Genomic DNA, 16,709 nt, shown 5'->3' on the forward strand with positions numbered 1-16,709 from the left:
TTATAGAGACTGTCTGTTGGCTCAATTTAGTATAGGGTACATTACAGCAGTGCTAATGTTTGTGATGCACCATCTGTTGGAATAGAAAATGCAATGCATTTTATTCCTACGTGCACATTCCAATAAACAGCACATCACAAATGTTAAGTCTGAATACAAATAAAAAGCATAACTGCCAGATAGATAGAAACAGGCATATATTATATAGATGTTGTATGCTGTTTGCATTTTTATGTGTATGTATGTACACTCACCTAAATGTTGGCCCATATTGATAGGATAGCATCTTGCAATTGATGGAGATTTGTGGGATGCACATCCAGGGCACGAAGCTCCCGTTCCACCACATCCCAAAGATGCTCTATTGGGTTGAGATCTGGTGACTGTGGGGGCCATTTTAGTACAGTGAACTCATTGTCATGTTCAAGAAACCAATTTGAAATGATTCAAGCTTTGTGACATGGTGCATTATCTTGCTGGAAGTAGCCATCAGAGGATGGGTACATGGTGGTCATGAAGGGATGGACATGGTCAGAAACAATGCTCAGGTAGCCCGTGGCATTTAAACAATGCCCAATTGGCACTAAGGGGCCTAAAGTATGCCAAGAAAACATCCCCCATACCATTACACCACCACCACCAGCCTGCACAGTGGTAACAAGGCATGATGGATCCATGTTCTCATTCTGTTTACGCCAAATTCTGACTCTACCATTTGAATGTCTCAACAGAAATCGATACTCTTCAGACCAGGCAACATTTTTCCTGTCTTCAACTGTCCAATTTTGGTGAGCTTGTGCAAATTGTAGCCTCTTTTTCCTATTTGTAGTGGAGATGAGTGGTACCCGGTGGGGTCTTCTGCTGTTGTAGCCCATCCGCCTCAAGGTTGTGCGTGTTGTGGCTTCGCAAATGCTTTGCTGCATACCTCGGTTGTAACGAGTGGTTATTTCAGTCAAAGTTGCTCTTCTATCAGCTTGAATCAGTCGGCCCATTCTCCTCTGACCTCTAGCATCAACAAGGCATTTTCGCCCACAGGACTGCCGCATACTGAATGTTTTTCCCTTTTCACACCATTCTTCGTAAACCCTAGAAATGGTTGTGCGTGAAAATCCCAGTAACTGAGCAGATTGTGAAATACTCAGACCGGCCCGTCTGGAACCACCAACCATGCCACACTCAAAATTGCATAAATCATCTTTCTTTCCCATTCTGACATTCAGTTTGGAGTTCAGGAGATTGTCTTGACCAGGACCACACCACTAAATGCATTGAAGCAACTGCCATGTGATTGGTTGATTAGATAATTGCATTAATGAGAAATTGAACAGGTGTTCCTAATAATCCTTTAGGTGAGTGTATTTGTTAGTATTGTACTGTTGTGACTTTTCTGAATAGGCAAGCAAGTACGTATTTTCATTGTAATATGTACATAATTTGTAGACAAGACAATAAATAAACATGAACTTGAACTGCTTTTTACTTGCATTGATTTTTGGATACAAAAAACAGCTGAATAATTACCTTGAACCATTTGCTCATTACAATGCAAGAGTGAATTCAGTTGCTCAGTTTGTTGAACATCTACATACTTACAGTGGTCCAATTTTAAATTAAATGTAAAAGCCCCCCTTCAAAGTTGCCAGGAGAAGCACCGACCCCAGTGACCCTGAACTGGATTAAGTGGATTAGGTAATTGATCGTTGACTGGCAGGTGCATTGTTTCCAGCCTCTGGCCGCCGTATATAAAGTGTTAAACCAATCATGAAACATTTTGCCAGTTTTTTTTCCCCTCAAGATTATTAAAGTCCCAATGTACAGTATGCAGCAGGCGGAAGGTCCACATAGAATTATGTATGCACTTCTACTTCTTTTTTTAGTGCCACCTTGTGCACATAAAGAATCTAAAATGCAGAACCATATGATGTATAAATCATCTTCCAAGTCTGCCTTTTTTAAATATTGAAAACCTGCACAGCAGCAATCTCTTCTATTCAGAAGGAAGGGTCTGCGAACCATACTGCAATTGAAAAAAAAGAGGATGTTCTTTCTCATTGGACAGAAAGTCGTACATTTTACTGAAAACTGTATGAGGTCAGAATAATGAACATGATGATCTTAGTAGTATTTTATGAATAAGTGTTGTGAAAAATCCAGCAATGCTACATAGCAAGATCCAGACTAATACAATGTTGATTGTAGATATGTAAAATATTTACCTCATTTTCAAATGTAATGCACAAAAATGACTGGAAAAAACGTGGTGGCAAGCATTAAGACATGCAAAGAACTAGGCAGGACAAATCGGTATTAAACTGGATCAAGATAGTTCTGAGTAGATGCATATAGCAGATTCATGTTGGATAATCAGACTTTTGATAACACTCAGAAATGGACAGATCATTATTATCTGAAAGTTTATAATGCACTGGTGAGGCCTTATCTGGACTTCTGTGTGCAGTCTTTGTCTCCAGAATACAAAAAGGGCATAGCAGCACTAAAAAAGGTCCAGAGAAGAGCAACTAGGCTGATTCCAGGGCTACAGGGGGCGAGTAATGAGGAAAGATTGAAAGAGCTGACACTTTTCAGTTTCAGCAAAAGAAGAATATGAGGAGACATTACTGTAGTGTTTAAAATTATGAAGGGAATTGGTACAGTGGATCAATACTTTTATTTTAAAATGAGTTCATCAAGAACATAGGGACACAGTTGGAAACTTGCAAATGGTAAATTTCACAAAACATTAAGAAGGTTTTCTATACACAGAGAACCATAGACACTTGAAATTAGCTACCAAATAGCATGGTAGACAGTAAGACTTTAGCGACTTTCAAAACTGAGCCTGATGTTTTTTAATTAGCTTCAATAAGCTATGATATAGTGAGGTAGACAGTAAGACTTTAGGGACTTTCAAAACTAGGCTTGATATTTTCTTAGAAGAATTAAGTGGCTAGGACTGGTGAGCATTGTTGGGCGGAAGGGCCTGTTCTCACCAAGATTGCTTTAATATTCTAAAATTCGTACATGTTTTATGGTGTTGTGAAAGATTTCTAAAGTAGCCTGAACCTTCTTTAAATCCAAAGAGTGCACACAGAAAATTGGGCCTTACAGCCAAAAAACACAATAAATCAGAGAAGCGAAAACAGATACATGTATAAAAGCATTTCTGGAGGATTGTACTGTTATATGTCCTTGTTGACTTGTTCTATTTGGCCATTCAACTGAGAACAGAAACGAAACAGTAGGTTTAAATGAATTGTTCCTTAAGGACACCAACCCCTCTAAAAGCAAGAAAAAAGAACTTGAGAGCCAAGCAAGAAAAAAGAACTTGAGAGCCTTGTTAGGATATTACAAGTATGTGTGTTGAAAATTTATGGAATGTGTGAATCCATCAAAATAACCATATAGAAAGCTGTTCAACAATCACAGTTTTTTTACATTGTGTGTCAGAGTACATGATCAGCGTAATGGAAGAAGCAACCCAGCCAGGATGGCTAGAACCTCCTATCCCAGTCAGCTTATTCGCAGCATAACAGATAGACTGGGGCAGTTTATCCTCAGCAGGAAGTGTCAGTGCTTCTCTGGTATGGTCCCAGTTTAGATACCCGCAGAGTATCATGGGATCTGTAGTCTGGAAAAGTTAACACTGTTGGCGCCCCTGGATGCCACCAGAGGGTGCTGACAAAAGAAGTTCTCAATACTTTGGGCAGCTTTCATCTGACACAGAAGTACTTTCTACGGGCTATGCCCTGGCACCGGAATCTTGTATAAAAGAGGCCATTCTGCCTTACTCAGATCAGTCAGAGTCTAGAGGCAGAAGGCAAAACTCACTTGGAGGAGTGGAAGGAGAGAGTAAGGGAACTGGTAGGGTTATTAGTTGTGGTATTTTGGCCATTGACCACTTATCAAGGTGCCATTATTAAATAAATATAATTTATGTGAACATGGGAGTATGAGGACTCTGGGATGCCCCCTATTAGTCACAATTGACATATTTGGGATGCCGCCAATTAGTAACAATTGGCATAGTGTGATTATTAATCAACAAATGAGAAGACATGGACAAGGGGCTTTTGAACTTACAATTAAGTATGATTACAGACTTTAAGAATAGTGAAAACTTCAAAATTTTGTCTGATAGAACCGTCTTATTTGTGAACCTATGTCTGAATGCCATTGGCAAACTGGGTTCAAGCTAACTGAGGAATAAAAAGAAGATCTTGCAGCAGTATTATCAGCAACTGCCTCATCATTTTGCACTTTGACTGTTCTATTATATCCTCAAAAGACAGTTGGTGCCCTTTTTCATCCTGTTAGAAAAAATCAATTTTGTTTCAAAGCAGTATTTAAATATCACACTGATGAGTACTGTACAATTTCAATTCAAATCCATAATAAGTGAAAAAGTTTAATCAGCTAAATGAAGATCTGAGCTAGTTTAGTATTCCACTTTTTAACCTTCTGATATTTTCCCACCTACCCAGTTGTTCAATGTTGCACATTTTTAATAGTGTATTGTTCTTCACAGTTATTCACGGCTTCCATTCTTCAGTAATTAACAAATAATTTACTAAATAGGTCATTTTATCTAAACCTAACAACACCTTTCAAACTTATTAAATATGAATATTATAGTCTGTATTCATCACTACTAACTTGCGAAAAATTTTATGCAAGTCATTTAGAAATGTATGAATACAGCAGGTTTGTTGGAGCATCCATAAAGCATTACTAAATAAGAAAAATAGTTTAATGATATATCACCTCAGTAATAATTGCAATAATAATAATAATAATAATGCTTGCTCTCTGAAATATTTACTTTTATTTTCTGCACAGCATAATCCTATATCCTCGGCCACAATTTCCCAACCTGGGGTGCCCGCAAGCTGAGCAGGCGCACGATGGCATTTCAGTGGTTGCAACAATGAGGAAGACTGCTTCGTAATTCGACAAAATTGACTGAGTTGCATTGTCTGTTTTTATTGTTGTGCATTCGTTGTCTTGCAGTGTTTTGTCATTTGTAGCTTATTTACAGTATTAGTTTGTGCTCTTGTTCTATGATATGAAATGAATCAAGCATTGCGTGCATAATTGTCACCTGTGAATAAGCCGTGGAAATGTACGTTCTTGCAGGCTCAATACTGTGGATGGAGAGTTTGTAAAGTCGAATAACTTCTTTTAAGAGAATGGAATTTAGACCTTGCAATGATTCATAGAGAAGGACAAGGTCTAGTATTGATTTGTGTCAAAGCGATGATTGTGAAATGTCACCGATTTCGAGGTTTGATTAACATTATTGCCCTCTATAAGGGGGGCTGAATTGGATGCAACACCTGCTACTTGCACTTAGCACATCTCTCCTACTGGCGATCCTTGGAGTAACGCAGCAGTTTTAAACATGGGGACAATCAAGTTTATAACAGACAAATATTAAAGTCAACAGTAAACTACACATATTCTAAAATTCTCTTTCCTTTTATTTCTCTTAGCACTGTGCTGTTGTGAATCTCTACTTTTTCATTGTCAAATCTTTCTCATTGGTTACCTTTCTTAACAAAAGTTGCTAAATTGTCATTGATTCTTCCCCTTTTTTGTTGGTTAAAAACTATCAATTCTGCAACCTGACATTGAAATATCCATTTTGTGCCAATCATTAATCTAAATGATAATTTTAACATTAAAATAACAGAAATAATAAAAAGATATACATGTATATAGAGCACAGCAATCATTCAATAACATTCAGGCCTTTGAAGACTTAAATTATTTCTGAATCAGTAAATTCCATCAAATAAGGCTGGATGTGGGCTGACATTAAAGAATGGAGCTGTGGTTATGATCATTCAAAATATTAAATCACAAAAGGGCACAAGCAATTGAATAAGACTCGTTTTAGTAATCTTCCATCAAAAGTTCATTGTGGCAGAACTGAGGGAAATAAATGAGTAATTGTGGTTTCATTCAAAGATTACTGGTGCTCTGCCTCCATAAATACTAGGTGACAGATTTTCATTTTTTGTGTATTATTACAGACTACAAATTACGATACAGTATGTGTTATGAATGCATTGGCTTGAACGCTAAAATGATGCTGTGTATAAAAATAAGTCTAGTGAGACCTCAACAAATAAATAGTCACATGTACGCAGAGTTGCTTTCTGTTTGGGTCTGTACATGAGCTTCATCCAGCAACTCTAATCTCTTCTTTCTCCATTATGGATGCAATGGTGGCATTCACTCAAGATAGGCTTCTAAACTGTATTTTAAGATAATTAATGTATAACTATAGTCACATTGGAGTTAATATGTTAATTATGTTTGTCTTCTGAAAATGTGAGGATAATTATGAAAAAATGCAGATAAGCAGGAGTAGACAGACACATTGGAACAACAAGTTACCTTGACAGATATTTTTCCTTCATCCTTTGGTAAGTGCGCAGCAAGAAACCAGTCTCCGGGCAAGGGGCTGGATACATTAAACACTCCTGTGGTTCTGTTGGGTAGTGTCCATGTTAGAGTTACTGCAAATGATCCAGGAATGACCGTATCCTTTGGAAATCTTGTATGAAGTGGGTTGATGACAGGTGGTGCTCCAGATCTGAAATACCTGTAAGTAAAAGTCAAAAATATGTAACTTATGATAAAAAATGTTTTCTTCTAGTACAGCTGCACTGTAGTTTTCTCATACATGTAGCATAAATTGTATCTTAAACATCTTTTTAGAATTCATTCATTGTAAAAAAACATATAAACACTACAGAAGTAAAATATAGAATGCATAAAAATTCAAAAGTAAAAGAAAAAATTACAGGTGATCCAGATTAGACAACAATTACAGTATGATTTTGAGGAAGGACTGTAGGTTCCATTAGTATGTTTAAATGAAAGGTGCCTTGTAAATTACAAATATGGAGTAGGAATGGAATTCCTGAGTTTTAAAATATTGCTTATACAAAATACCCTGGTAAAAAATATATTGTTTAAATAAATAAACAATTAAACCAACAAATAAACAGCAATTACAGCCACAGCTATTCTTGAATTCTTGAAATTGGCAGCTTGACCGTATTAGCCTGATTAAATTGTTTCAAGAGGAGAAGGAGCAAGGTCAGTCAGTCAGTCATTATCCAACCCTCTATATCCTAACACAGGGTCACGGGGGTCTGCTGGAGGGCGCAAGGCAGGATCAAATCCCCGGGCAGGAGTAAGATATGATATGTTAAAGAAAAATTACTCTGTGTTACTAATGTTACTAATGTTTCAAATTTACCATTTCTCTCTAAAGTACTAGAAAAAGTAGTCGCCAGTCAGCTTCAGTCACACCTTACGCATTACAATTTATTTGAGAAATTCCAGTCTGGTTTTAGAACTGGTCATAGTACAGAAACTGCACTAACATGGGATGTAAATGACATTCTGATATCCTCTGATGAAGGAAACTCCACTGTAATTATGTTGTTAGACTTAAGTGCAGCATTTAACACCATTGACCATTCTATTTTACTGCACAGGCTAGAAAACGATGTTGGGCTTACAGGCCCTGTGCTCGCTTGGTTTAGTTCTTATTTATCAAATCGATTCAAATATGTACAGAAATGTGCTGACAGTACTCCATCGTTATACACAGAAGTTCAATATGGTGTCCCGCAGGGCTCAGTACTGGGACCTTGGCTTAGCTCAAATGGCGCGGTTGTTTTAATCGAATCTGCGCCTCCGGATTACAGTTTTGCTCGTGCAGACCACCGGGGAAAAAGGGGGGCGGATTGGCAAACATTTACTCGAGCCGGTTAAAATGTAAAGATGTTAGTTTTGGTAAATTTAAGTCCTTTGAGTATCTCGCCGTTGTTATTCATGGAGATTCTCACGTTCTAGTATTATCCGTGTATAGACCTCCTAAATATTACGCGTCTTTCCTTGAGGAATTCTCTGATTTAATGTCAATTTTAGTTAAAAACTATGACGCATTCTTAATAGTTGGTGACTTTAACTTTCATGTCGACAATCAGTGTGACCAAAAGGTAAAGGAATTCATGAACCTCCTGGACTCTTTTGATTTGAGGCAGCTCGTTAATCAGCCTACACATAAAGCAGGTCATACGTTAGACTTAGTGATTGCTAAAGGACTTAAAGTTGATATAAAGCATGTCATTGATATTGGTCTATCAGACCATTTCCTTCTACTATTTAATATTGAAATAAAGATAGAAAACACTCATGAGAAGCATTTTGTTAAAAAACGCTTCTTTGACTCATCAGCAGCTTTAAATCTTACAACTATTCTAAGCAATCAGTCCGTTTATAGTGCCAACTATAATAGCGAGGATAATGTAAATAGTAAAGTGGAAAACTTTAATTCTAAAGTAAGAGCTGCTGTTGACATAGTTGCACCTGAAAAGACAGTTAAAAAATCTTCTAGTATTGTTATTCCATGGAAGACCCAAAGAGTGTCTGATTTAAAAGAACATGTCGTAGAGCTGAGTGTAAATGGAGGAAAACTAAACTAACTATCCATTATGAGATATTGAAGGCTAAAATAACAGAATACAATAACACAGTCCATCTTGAGAGGCGCTGCTATTTCTCTAATATTATAAATAACAATGCTAGTAATCCCAGAGTCTTATTTTCTACAATTGATCGTCTGTTAAACCCAGGTAACTCAAAGGAATGCCCCCAGAATACTTCCAGTGAAACCTGTGAGAACATTGCTGTATTTTTCAATCAAAAAATTAATGATATTAGAGATAACATAGTATATCTCCCCAACACTGCAGAACCTCCAAAGCCCCGGTACTCCGTTATAAACAAATTAAATGCTTTCACCAGGATAGATTTACCTGAATTACATAGTATAATCTCTCAACTGAAACCCTCCACCTGCGTCCTTGACCCAATACCAACCAGGTTTTTCAAAGAAATATCAGACGTGCTTATTGATAATATCCTTGACATAGTTAATTCATCATTAGATACGGGGGTCTTTCCAGACTGTCTTAAGACTGCTGTAGTTAAACCCCTGCTCAAGAAAAATAATCTTGACCCCTCTGCCTTTGAAAATTTTAGACCCATCTCTAACCTGCCCTTCTTAAGTAAAATTCTAGAGAAGGCAGTCATTTTGCAATTAAATGACCACCTCAATAAACATGCTATTCTTGATAAATTTCAGTCAGGTTTCAGAACAAATCACAGCACAGAAACTGCACTCGTTAAAGTAGTAAATGACTTGTGGGTAAATGCAGACAGAGGCCATTTATCTGTTCTCATCCTCTTAGATCTGAGTGCTGCATTTGACACCATTGATCACAATATTCTTAGAAATCGCCTTAGTCAATGGGTGGGCCTCTCTGGCAGTGTCTTAAATTGGTTTGAATCCTACCTGGCAGGGAGAAAATTCTTTGTGAGTTGTGGTAATCACATCTCAAAGACACATGATATTCTATATGGTGTTCCACAAGGCTCTATCCTGGGTCCGCTGCTTTTCTCAATCTACATGCTTCCGTTAGGTCAGATTATCTCAGGGCACAACGTGAGTTACCACAGCTATGCTGAGGACACACAACTGTACTTATCAATAGCACCTGATGACTCAGACTCTTTCGATACACTAACACAATGTCTTACTAGTATTTCTGAATGGATGAATAGTAATTTTCTCAAACTAAATAAAGAGAAACTGAAATTTTAGTAATTGGCAATAATGGATTCAATGAGGTTATCAGAAATAAACTTGATGCACTAGGATTAAAAGTTAAGACGGAAGTAAAAAACTTAGGGGTAACTGTTGACTGTATTCTGAATTTTAAATCTCATATTCATCAGACCACTAGGACAGCATTTTTTCACTTAAGAAACATAGCAAAAATTAGACCTCTTATATCATTGAAAGATGCTGAGAAATTAATTCACGCTTTTGTTTTCAGTAGACTAGATTACTGTAACGCACTCCTCCCAGGACTACCCAAAAAAGACATAAATCACTTGCAACGAGTGCAGAATGCAGCTGCTAGAATCCTAACTGGGAAAAGAAAATCCGAACACATTTCTCCAGTTTTGATGTCACTACACTGGTTGCCTGTGTCATTCAGGATTGACTTTAAAATACTGTTTAAGGTTTATAAAGCCTTAAATAATCTTGCTCCATCTTATATATCGGAATGCCTGACACATTATATTCCAAATCGTAACCTTAGATCTTCAAATGAGTGTCTCCTTATAATTCCAAAAGCTAAACTTAAAAGAAGTGGTGAGGCGGCCTTCTGCTGTTATGCACCTAAAATCTGGAATAGCCTGCCAATAGGAATTCACCAGGCAAATACAGTAGAGCACTTTAAAACACTGCTGAAAACACATTACTTTAACATGGCCTTCTCCTAACTTCACTTTAACTTAATACTGATACTCTGTATGTTCAATTCATCACAATAACTATTCATAGTGGCTCTACCACCTATTCAAAGCATCATGATGCACCAACATTGATGGACTGAAAGCCAGAAGTCTATGTGACCATCATCATCAGGTCCTTCCATTAAAACCCTAAATACAAAGAGGACTGTTTGATTTATGTTAGGTAGATTGCCCAGAGGGGACTGGGCGGTCTCGTGGTCTGGAACCCCTGCAGATTTTTTTTTTTTTCTCCAGCTTTTGGAGTTTTTTTTTTGTTTTTTCTGTCCACCCTGGCCATCGGACCTTACTCTTATTCTATGTTAATTAATGTTGACTTATGTTTATTTTTTATTGTGTCTTCTATTTTTCTATTCATTTTGTAAAGCACTTTGAGCTACATTTTTTTGTATGAATATGTGCTATATAAATAAATGTTGATTGATTGATTGACCTTTACTGTTTTCACTTTACATGCTTCCACTGGGATCTCTCATTAGGAAACATAATGTTAATTTTCACTCGTATGCAGATGACACCCAGTTATACCTTTCATTTAAATCAAATGAAGTTTCTCCGATGTTGTCTTTAATTAGTTGTGTTAGTAAATTAAAGGAGTGGATGAATGAGAACTACTTGTCTTTAAATACAGATAAAACAGAGATGTTCATTGTTGGAGGGAATGACGCTGATCACAACAATATTCTGTCATCATTTAACTCAGTTGGAATCCCAATTAATTTTACTGAATCAGCCCATAATCTAGGAGTTATCTTTGATTCTAGCATGTCATTTAAAGCACATATTACAAAGTTGTCCAAAACATGTTTCTTCCATCTTAAAAATGTTAGGAAATTAAGGCGCTTTCTAAATAAACAGGATTGTGAGAAATTAATTCATGCATTTATCTCTAGTAGGATTGACTGCTGCAATGCTGTGTTCACTGGCTGCTCAAACTGTTCTTTATACAACCTCCAGTTAATCCAAAATGCGGCTGCAAGAATTATTACAAGAACAAGAAAATATGAACACATAACTCCAGTTCTTAAATCCTTACACTGGCTCCCGGTTAAGTTTAGGGCAGATTTCAAAATCCTTCTTTTAACATATAAAGCATTAAATGGCCAAGGTCCAGCTTACTTGTCTGAACTTAACATGACTTACAAACCTGAGCGCACATTAAGATCTCAAAATGCCGGTCTGCTTAAGATTCCAAGGATTAATAAAATAACAGTGGGAGGTTGAGCTTTTAGTTACAGGGCCCCTAAATTGTGGAATGGTATTTCTGCTTCTATAAGAGATACCCCCTCGGTCTCAGCCTTTAAATCTCGGCTGAAGACTTACTACTTCAGTTTAGCATATCCTGACTAGAGCTGCTGATTAACTGTACAGACTGCATCTCTGTTGCTAGTCATTAGCACTAAAACATAAGTAACATGATTGTTATAATTTGTTACTAACCCTCACCTATTCTGTTTCTGTTCTCGGTACTCAAATGTGGCAATTGGTGCCACGGCCCACCTGACAAGTTATTTGCCTGCCTATGGTAAAGTCATCCCTGATGGAGGATCACAGGAATCATGGGAAAGAGGGGTCCTTTCATCGGATTGGCTGGCTGAGCAACGTTTCAGCGTGGAATGGCCAAATGAGGAGGCAGCTTGATGGATGAGGTCTCCAGGACTCTAAAAATATCCAAATCTTATTATGTGATATCATCTACAGTTAAATTTTGCTCCGTGCTTCTAAAATTTGTATTATTATGCTGTACTAAGGATTTGTTCTGTTCTGTGTATTGTATTGTATTGACCCCCTTCTTTTGACACCCACTGCACGCCCAACCTACCTGGAAAGGGGTCTCTCTTTGAACTGCCTTTCCCAAGGTTTCTTCCATTTTCCCTACAAGGTTTTTGGGAGTTTTTCCTTGTCTTCTTAGAGAGTCAAGGCTGGGGGGCTGTCAAGAGGCAGGGCTTGTTAAAGCCCATTGCGGCACTTCCTGTGTGATTTTGGGCTATACAAAAATAAACTGTATTGTATTGTATTGTAATGACAAAGATTTATCTCTTGATTTACTTTTGCTGTGGTAAAAGATAAATTGCAAGAATGTATTTAAAGCATTGTGGGGCAAACATAGGGAGAACTTCTATTTTTATAAGAACTGTTTAAGGTAGGAAAAATAAGTATCATGCAAATGGTGACTAGAGGGACTTACATTTAATAAACAATGCATTAATATTATACCTTGATCTTTCAAAATAAGAACACCCAAATTTTAATTTAATAATTACATGCAAAACAATAGTTTTTAAAAACAGAGTTAACTTTGAATATTACTTTCAGATAGAAAAAATTACCTAATAAGTGATAAGTGAAGAGTTAAGGCATAAACAATACAATGAATATATGTTGAGAGTAGTGCAGTGTATAGTTAGTAGCACAGTGACAAATGTAACTTTAAAAAATCATTGGAACACAAATTAGTACAGAATAAACAGCAAAGGCATTGGAACAACATTGACAAGCTGCATCAGCCTGGGGACTGCATTACTGATGAGTCAGCAGCAGTATGAGCTGGCATTCCTTCATGAAAATGAGCAGCTCACAGCCAGCTCCAGGGTAGCCTATAAAAACTGCAATCATGCTAAAGTATCAAAAACAAGTGAGTAATGTTTTGGCTAAAACATTTATTCTGATTTCAAGTAAACATGGTTGATCCCCCAAAACCTTTTTGCCCCTCTCTTGTCTTTTTTTTTTACAGCAGGCACTAACAAATCACATAGAAACAAAAGTGTAAAAGTAAATTCTTACAGCTGCAACAGTAACACATGTGGGATTAAGCTTCTTTTTCAGGTTAGCAATACAGCTTGCTAATGATTTTAATACTAAGGGCTGTTATCTGTCAGCTTACTGCACCAAGGTAGTAGGCACTGGATGTCACCCTTGCTGTTAGGTCTTAAGTGAGCGATGGGAATAGTGCATGATACCCTACTACATAAAATGCAGCTGACCATATGGACTGATATAATTATGCAATCAGGGCAGTTAGAGATCATGCACAGATGTTGGTAAAATTATAAAACGTTTAGCTACATAAGCCAGAGTGAAACAGGCTGATGGTAAAATACAGAATAAAAGAAACAAAACTCTAGGAAAACTTGTTAATCCAAAAAATAAAGAAGGCTTGCAGATCAGTGAATAATTCTGAGACTTCAAGGGTGACTATTCTTGAACTATACAATGCATTCACTCGATATAATGTATACAGTTTTGGTCTCAATTGTATTAAAAAGATTAAAAAAAAGTTCTAGAAATTCCAATACAGAGTTTCAAGATTTATTGGAGGACTGTGCTATATGAAAAATGAGAAAAAATGGAAGAAGTTGAATCTTCTCAATCTAAGTAAATATTTAAATAAACACAGATTAAGAGGTGATATGATAAAACTATTTAAAATTATAAAGGGAAATAATAGGGTGGTTGACAGCTATTATAAAATACACTCATCTGCTAGTTAATGGCGACATAGAAGGGAACTACTTGAGTATAACATTTCTCTAAATATTACAAAAGATTTCTTCATATAGACTGTAAAGGGGAATCTGCAGATCTTTTTACAAAAATTATATTAGTAGGACTTGACTGAATACAAAGGCATGAATGGTCTGTTTCACTCAAAACTATTCTTATCTGAAATTTAATTATTTTTTCATGCAAAGCTGTTAATGATCACTTGAAATTTACCTTAATAAAGATAAAATGATTAGTCTTTTGTAGTTTGATGACGTTTGCAGAAGGTGGTTATAAAGATAGAAAACCTCCCCTTTCCAAAGGTGACAGGCTATATTTTATACTAGGCTGACCCGCCTTTTAAGGCGACCGACTTTTAAGTTGACCACTTCTTAAGGCAATTCAACATGTAGATCAATTTAATATTTCATACAAACTTATTAATTTGGTTATATTGCATTTGAGCGGTATTACTTTAATACTCGTAGTTTCTGTTATTTTTGTGATGAAATTTAAACTTTTTTTCCATATTGAGATCACCCTTTTGAACCCTCCTGATATTTACTACGTGGTGAGGCATTTGTACTCCATCAACATTAATTATTTCCAGAGACATAATTTTGTCTATTTTTCCAGCGCATCGCACACAAAAGCAAGGGAACGATGGGAGCACCAGAACTCTGCTCACATCATGTCGCTTCGTACCGCAAGCTGCAAGTCGTAAGTCTGTAATAAGCGGAATACCGTTATGATTTCCACTCACGGGACGGAAGGACAATCCCGACCACTTTTATATAGTAAGAAAGAAGAAGAAGATATCGCACAAACTGGAGTAGAAAATCATCTTTTACCTAGAAAAACGAAACTACAAATCCCATCGTGCATTGCAAAATAGACGGGGCGTGTGTGAAACTCCACGCCTGCGTAGCACTCACGGGACGGGAGGACAATCCCGACCGCTTTTATATAGAAGGACGACCATATATTACTTGTATGGTCAGAATTATTAATGATAGTATCGTAGACTTGGATTTGCTAGTGCAATGTTCATTAAATAATACTTAGTCCTAGCAAATCAACATGAAACATGAAAAACATTCCAAAGCTTATTGATACTCATACTATTGCCACTTTCAGTAAAATGTTTCCAACAATCAAACTAAAAATATTTTTTTTATCCCAGAAGTGGTGATTATTGGATATGATTTGTGGTATAAGAACCTTCACAAAAAATGTATGATTCTTTTGCTGCTTCTCCTGAGTCTGGTAGGGCAGTAATGTTGGTACCATTCACACAAACAAACCCATACTGTATAAACATATTTACTCATTATACTAATATGAAGGAGAGGGTTAATGTACCGACCAATATTTTCAGTTAGAGGGTTTGCAACTGCTGAAATTTAAAGCCAAGACACTGAAAGTGATTCGCCTTTATTAAGAAATCTGTGTGTTTTGCAATAAGGAAATATGCTGTAACTCAGAAATCCAGGGGTGTAGCCAGGAATTCATTTCAGTGGCGTGATGATGTACATTAGGGGTCCGTGATAGTGTAAGTTTTACTTAAAAACAGTGTGCCCAAGCTCCGAGCAGGAGAAGGGGCAGGTGGTAGCATGAACAAGCGGCCCTGGGGTGTTGATAGGGAGATTGGCTGGATCTACATTCACCTGCAGATATTCACGGTTCAGCTGATTTCCTTGTTAGCGCTCTGGGATTAAGACACTTGTGCCCACAAGGGATATAAGCAAGCTAAGTTTAATAGGAGACAAAAAAGACCAGAAAGGCAGAATGGCAAAAGAGAGGGAAAGACAGGAGGTTAATGAAGAAAATGGAAAGAGACAGGATCATGGTTGAGTCAAGCTTGCCGCAGGGAGGGTGCAACTGGTTGTAAAATAGTCTCAGTTTGATCAAGCAAACGGCATTCATGGTGGCAGGGTCACTCTAGGAGCATGAGCAGGAGCTATCAGCTGCTCTGAGTTGGCTCTCCCTGAAGGCCAAGAGATGGCAGCAGGAGCAAGGACCAGGGCTTGTGGTGTCCCCATTGAAGGCCCAGAAATGGCAACAAGGGACATGAGCTAGTTTAAATGGATGACTGAGCTTGTTAGAAAGTGTCTAATGCTATAGAACAGACCATAGGGATGAACTTCAGGGATGTAGTTTGAGAAAGAAGTGTTGTGACTAATAAAAGGTTTTATGGGAGATCCTGTCTGTGTTTAACCCTGACCCACTGGTACTATAATAAAATATAATATATGTGTATTCAATCTCAAAATCCCTTCCCTGGCTATGCCTGTGTCAGACCTAAGTTATATATGATGAACTTCAGAACAAGAAAGGATGAATTCCATCAGATGTTAATATCCAAGAAAAAATTGAAATACTTTATTACACTAAACTCTATGAATACACATTAAGCCTACTGTTGAACCGTCTTTCAAAAGTTAGTTACATTGAGATTATAAAAAGAATACATGCAAGAAGATAAGTCAGTTTGAAGTGAGGGTGAGATTATCATGGAGCTCAGACTATGAGCTACCTTACCTTGTTAAGGTATAATGAAGTAAAAAAGCATCTATCTCTGTATACACATTTGCTAAGTTCTTTCTGCTTATTTCAAGTGTTATTTTATGCTTTCATACAGTAATCATGCTGATGCTAATTAGCTCCCCAAAATGCAGGGAAAACAGGAATGAGTCTTCAGATATTAATGTCTACCTTTGTATTATATACATTTTATCTATAGTCTGTAGAAGTTGGAGCCAAAAAAAAAAATTTTCATTATTTTAATGGATTATGTATTTGAATGAACTGTTACATTAATA

General features: G+C 37.0%; 1 protein-coding gene across 2 annotated transcripts in view; it reads right to left on the reverse strand.

The window, feature by feature from the left end:
• Positions 1–16,709, reverse strand: part of tmem8b (transmembrane protein 8B) — a 667,786-nt gene that overhangs the window by 281,856 nt on the left and 369,221 nt on the right. For both annotated transcript variants that reach the window (XM_039758605.1, XM_039758606.1), the window contains exon 3: positions 6,400–6,607. In XM_039758605.1, coding sequence (XP_039614539.1) covers positions 6,400–6,607 — 208 coding nt within the window. The remainder of the gene's footprint in view (positions 1–6,399; positions 6,608–16,709) is intronic.

This window comes from Polypterus senegalus, chromosome 7, assembly GCF_016835505.1.
Source record: "Polypterus senegalus isolate Bchr_013 chromosome 7, ASM1683550v1, whole genome shotgun sequence".
NCBI classification, from domain to species: domain Eukaryota; kingdom Metazoa; phylum Chordata; class Cladistia; order Polypteriformes; family Polypteridae; genus Polypterus; species Polypterus senegalus.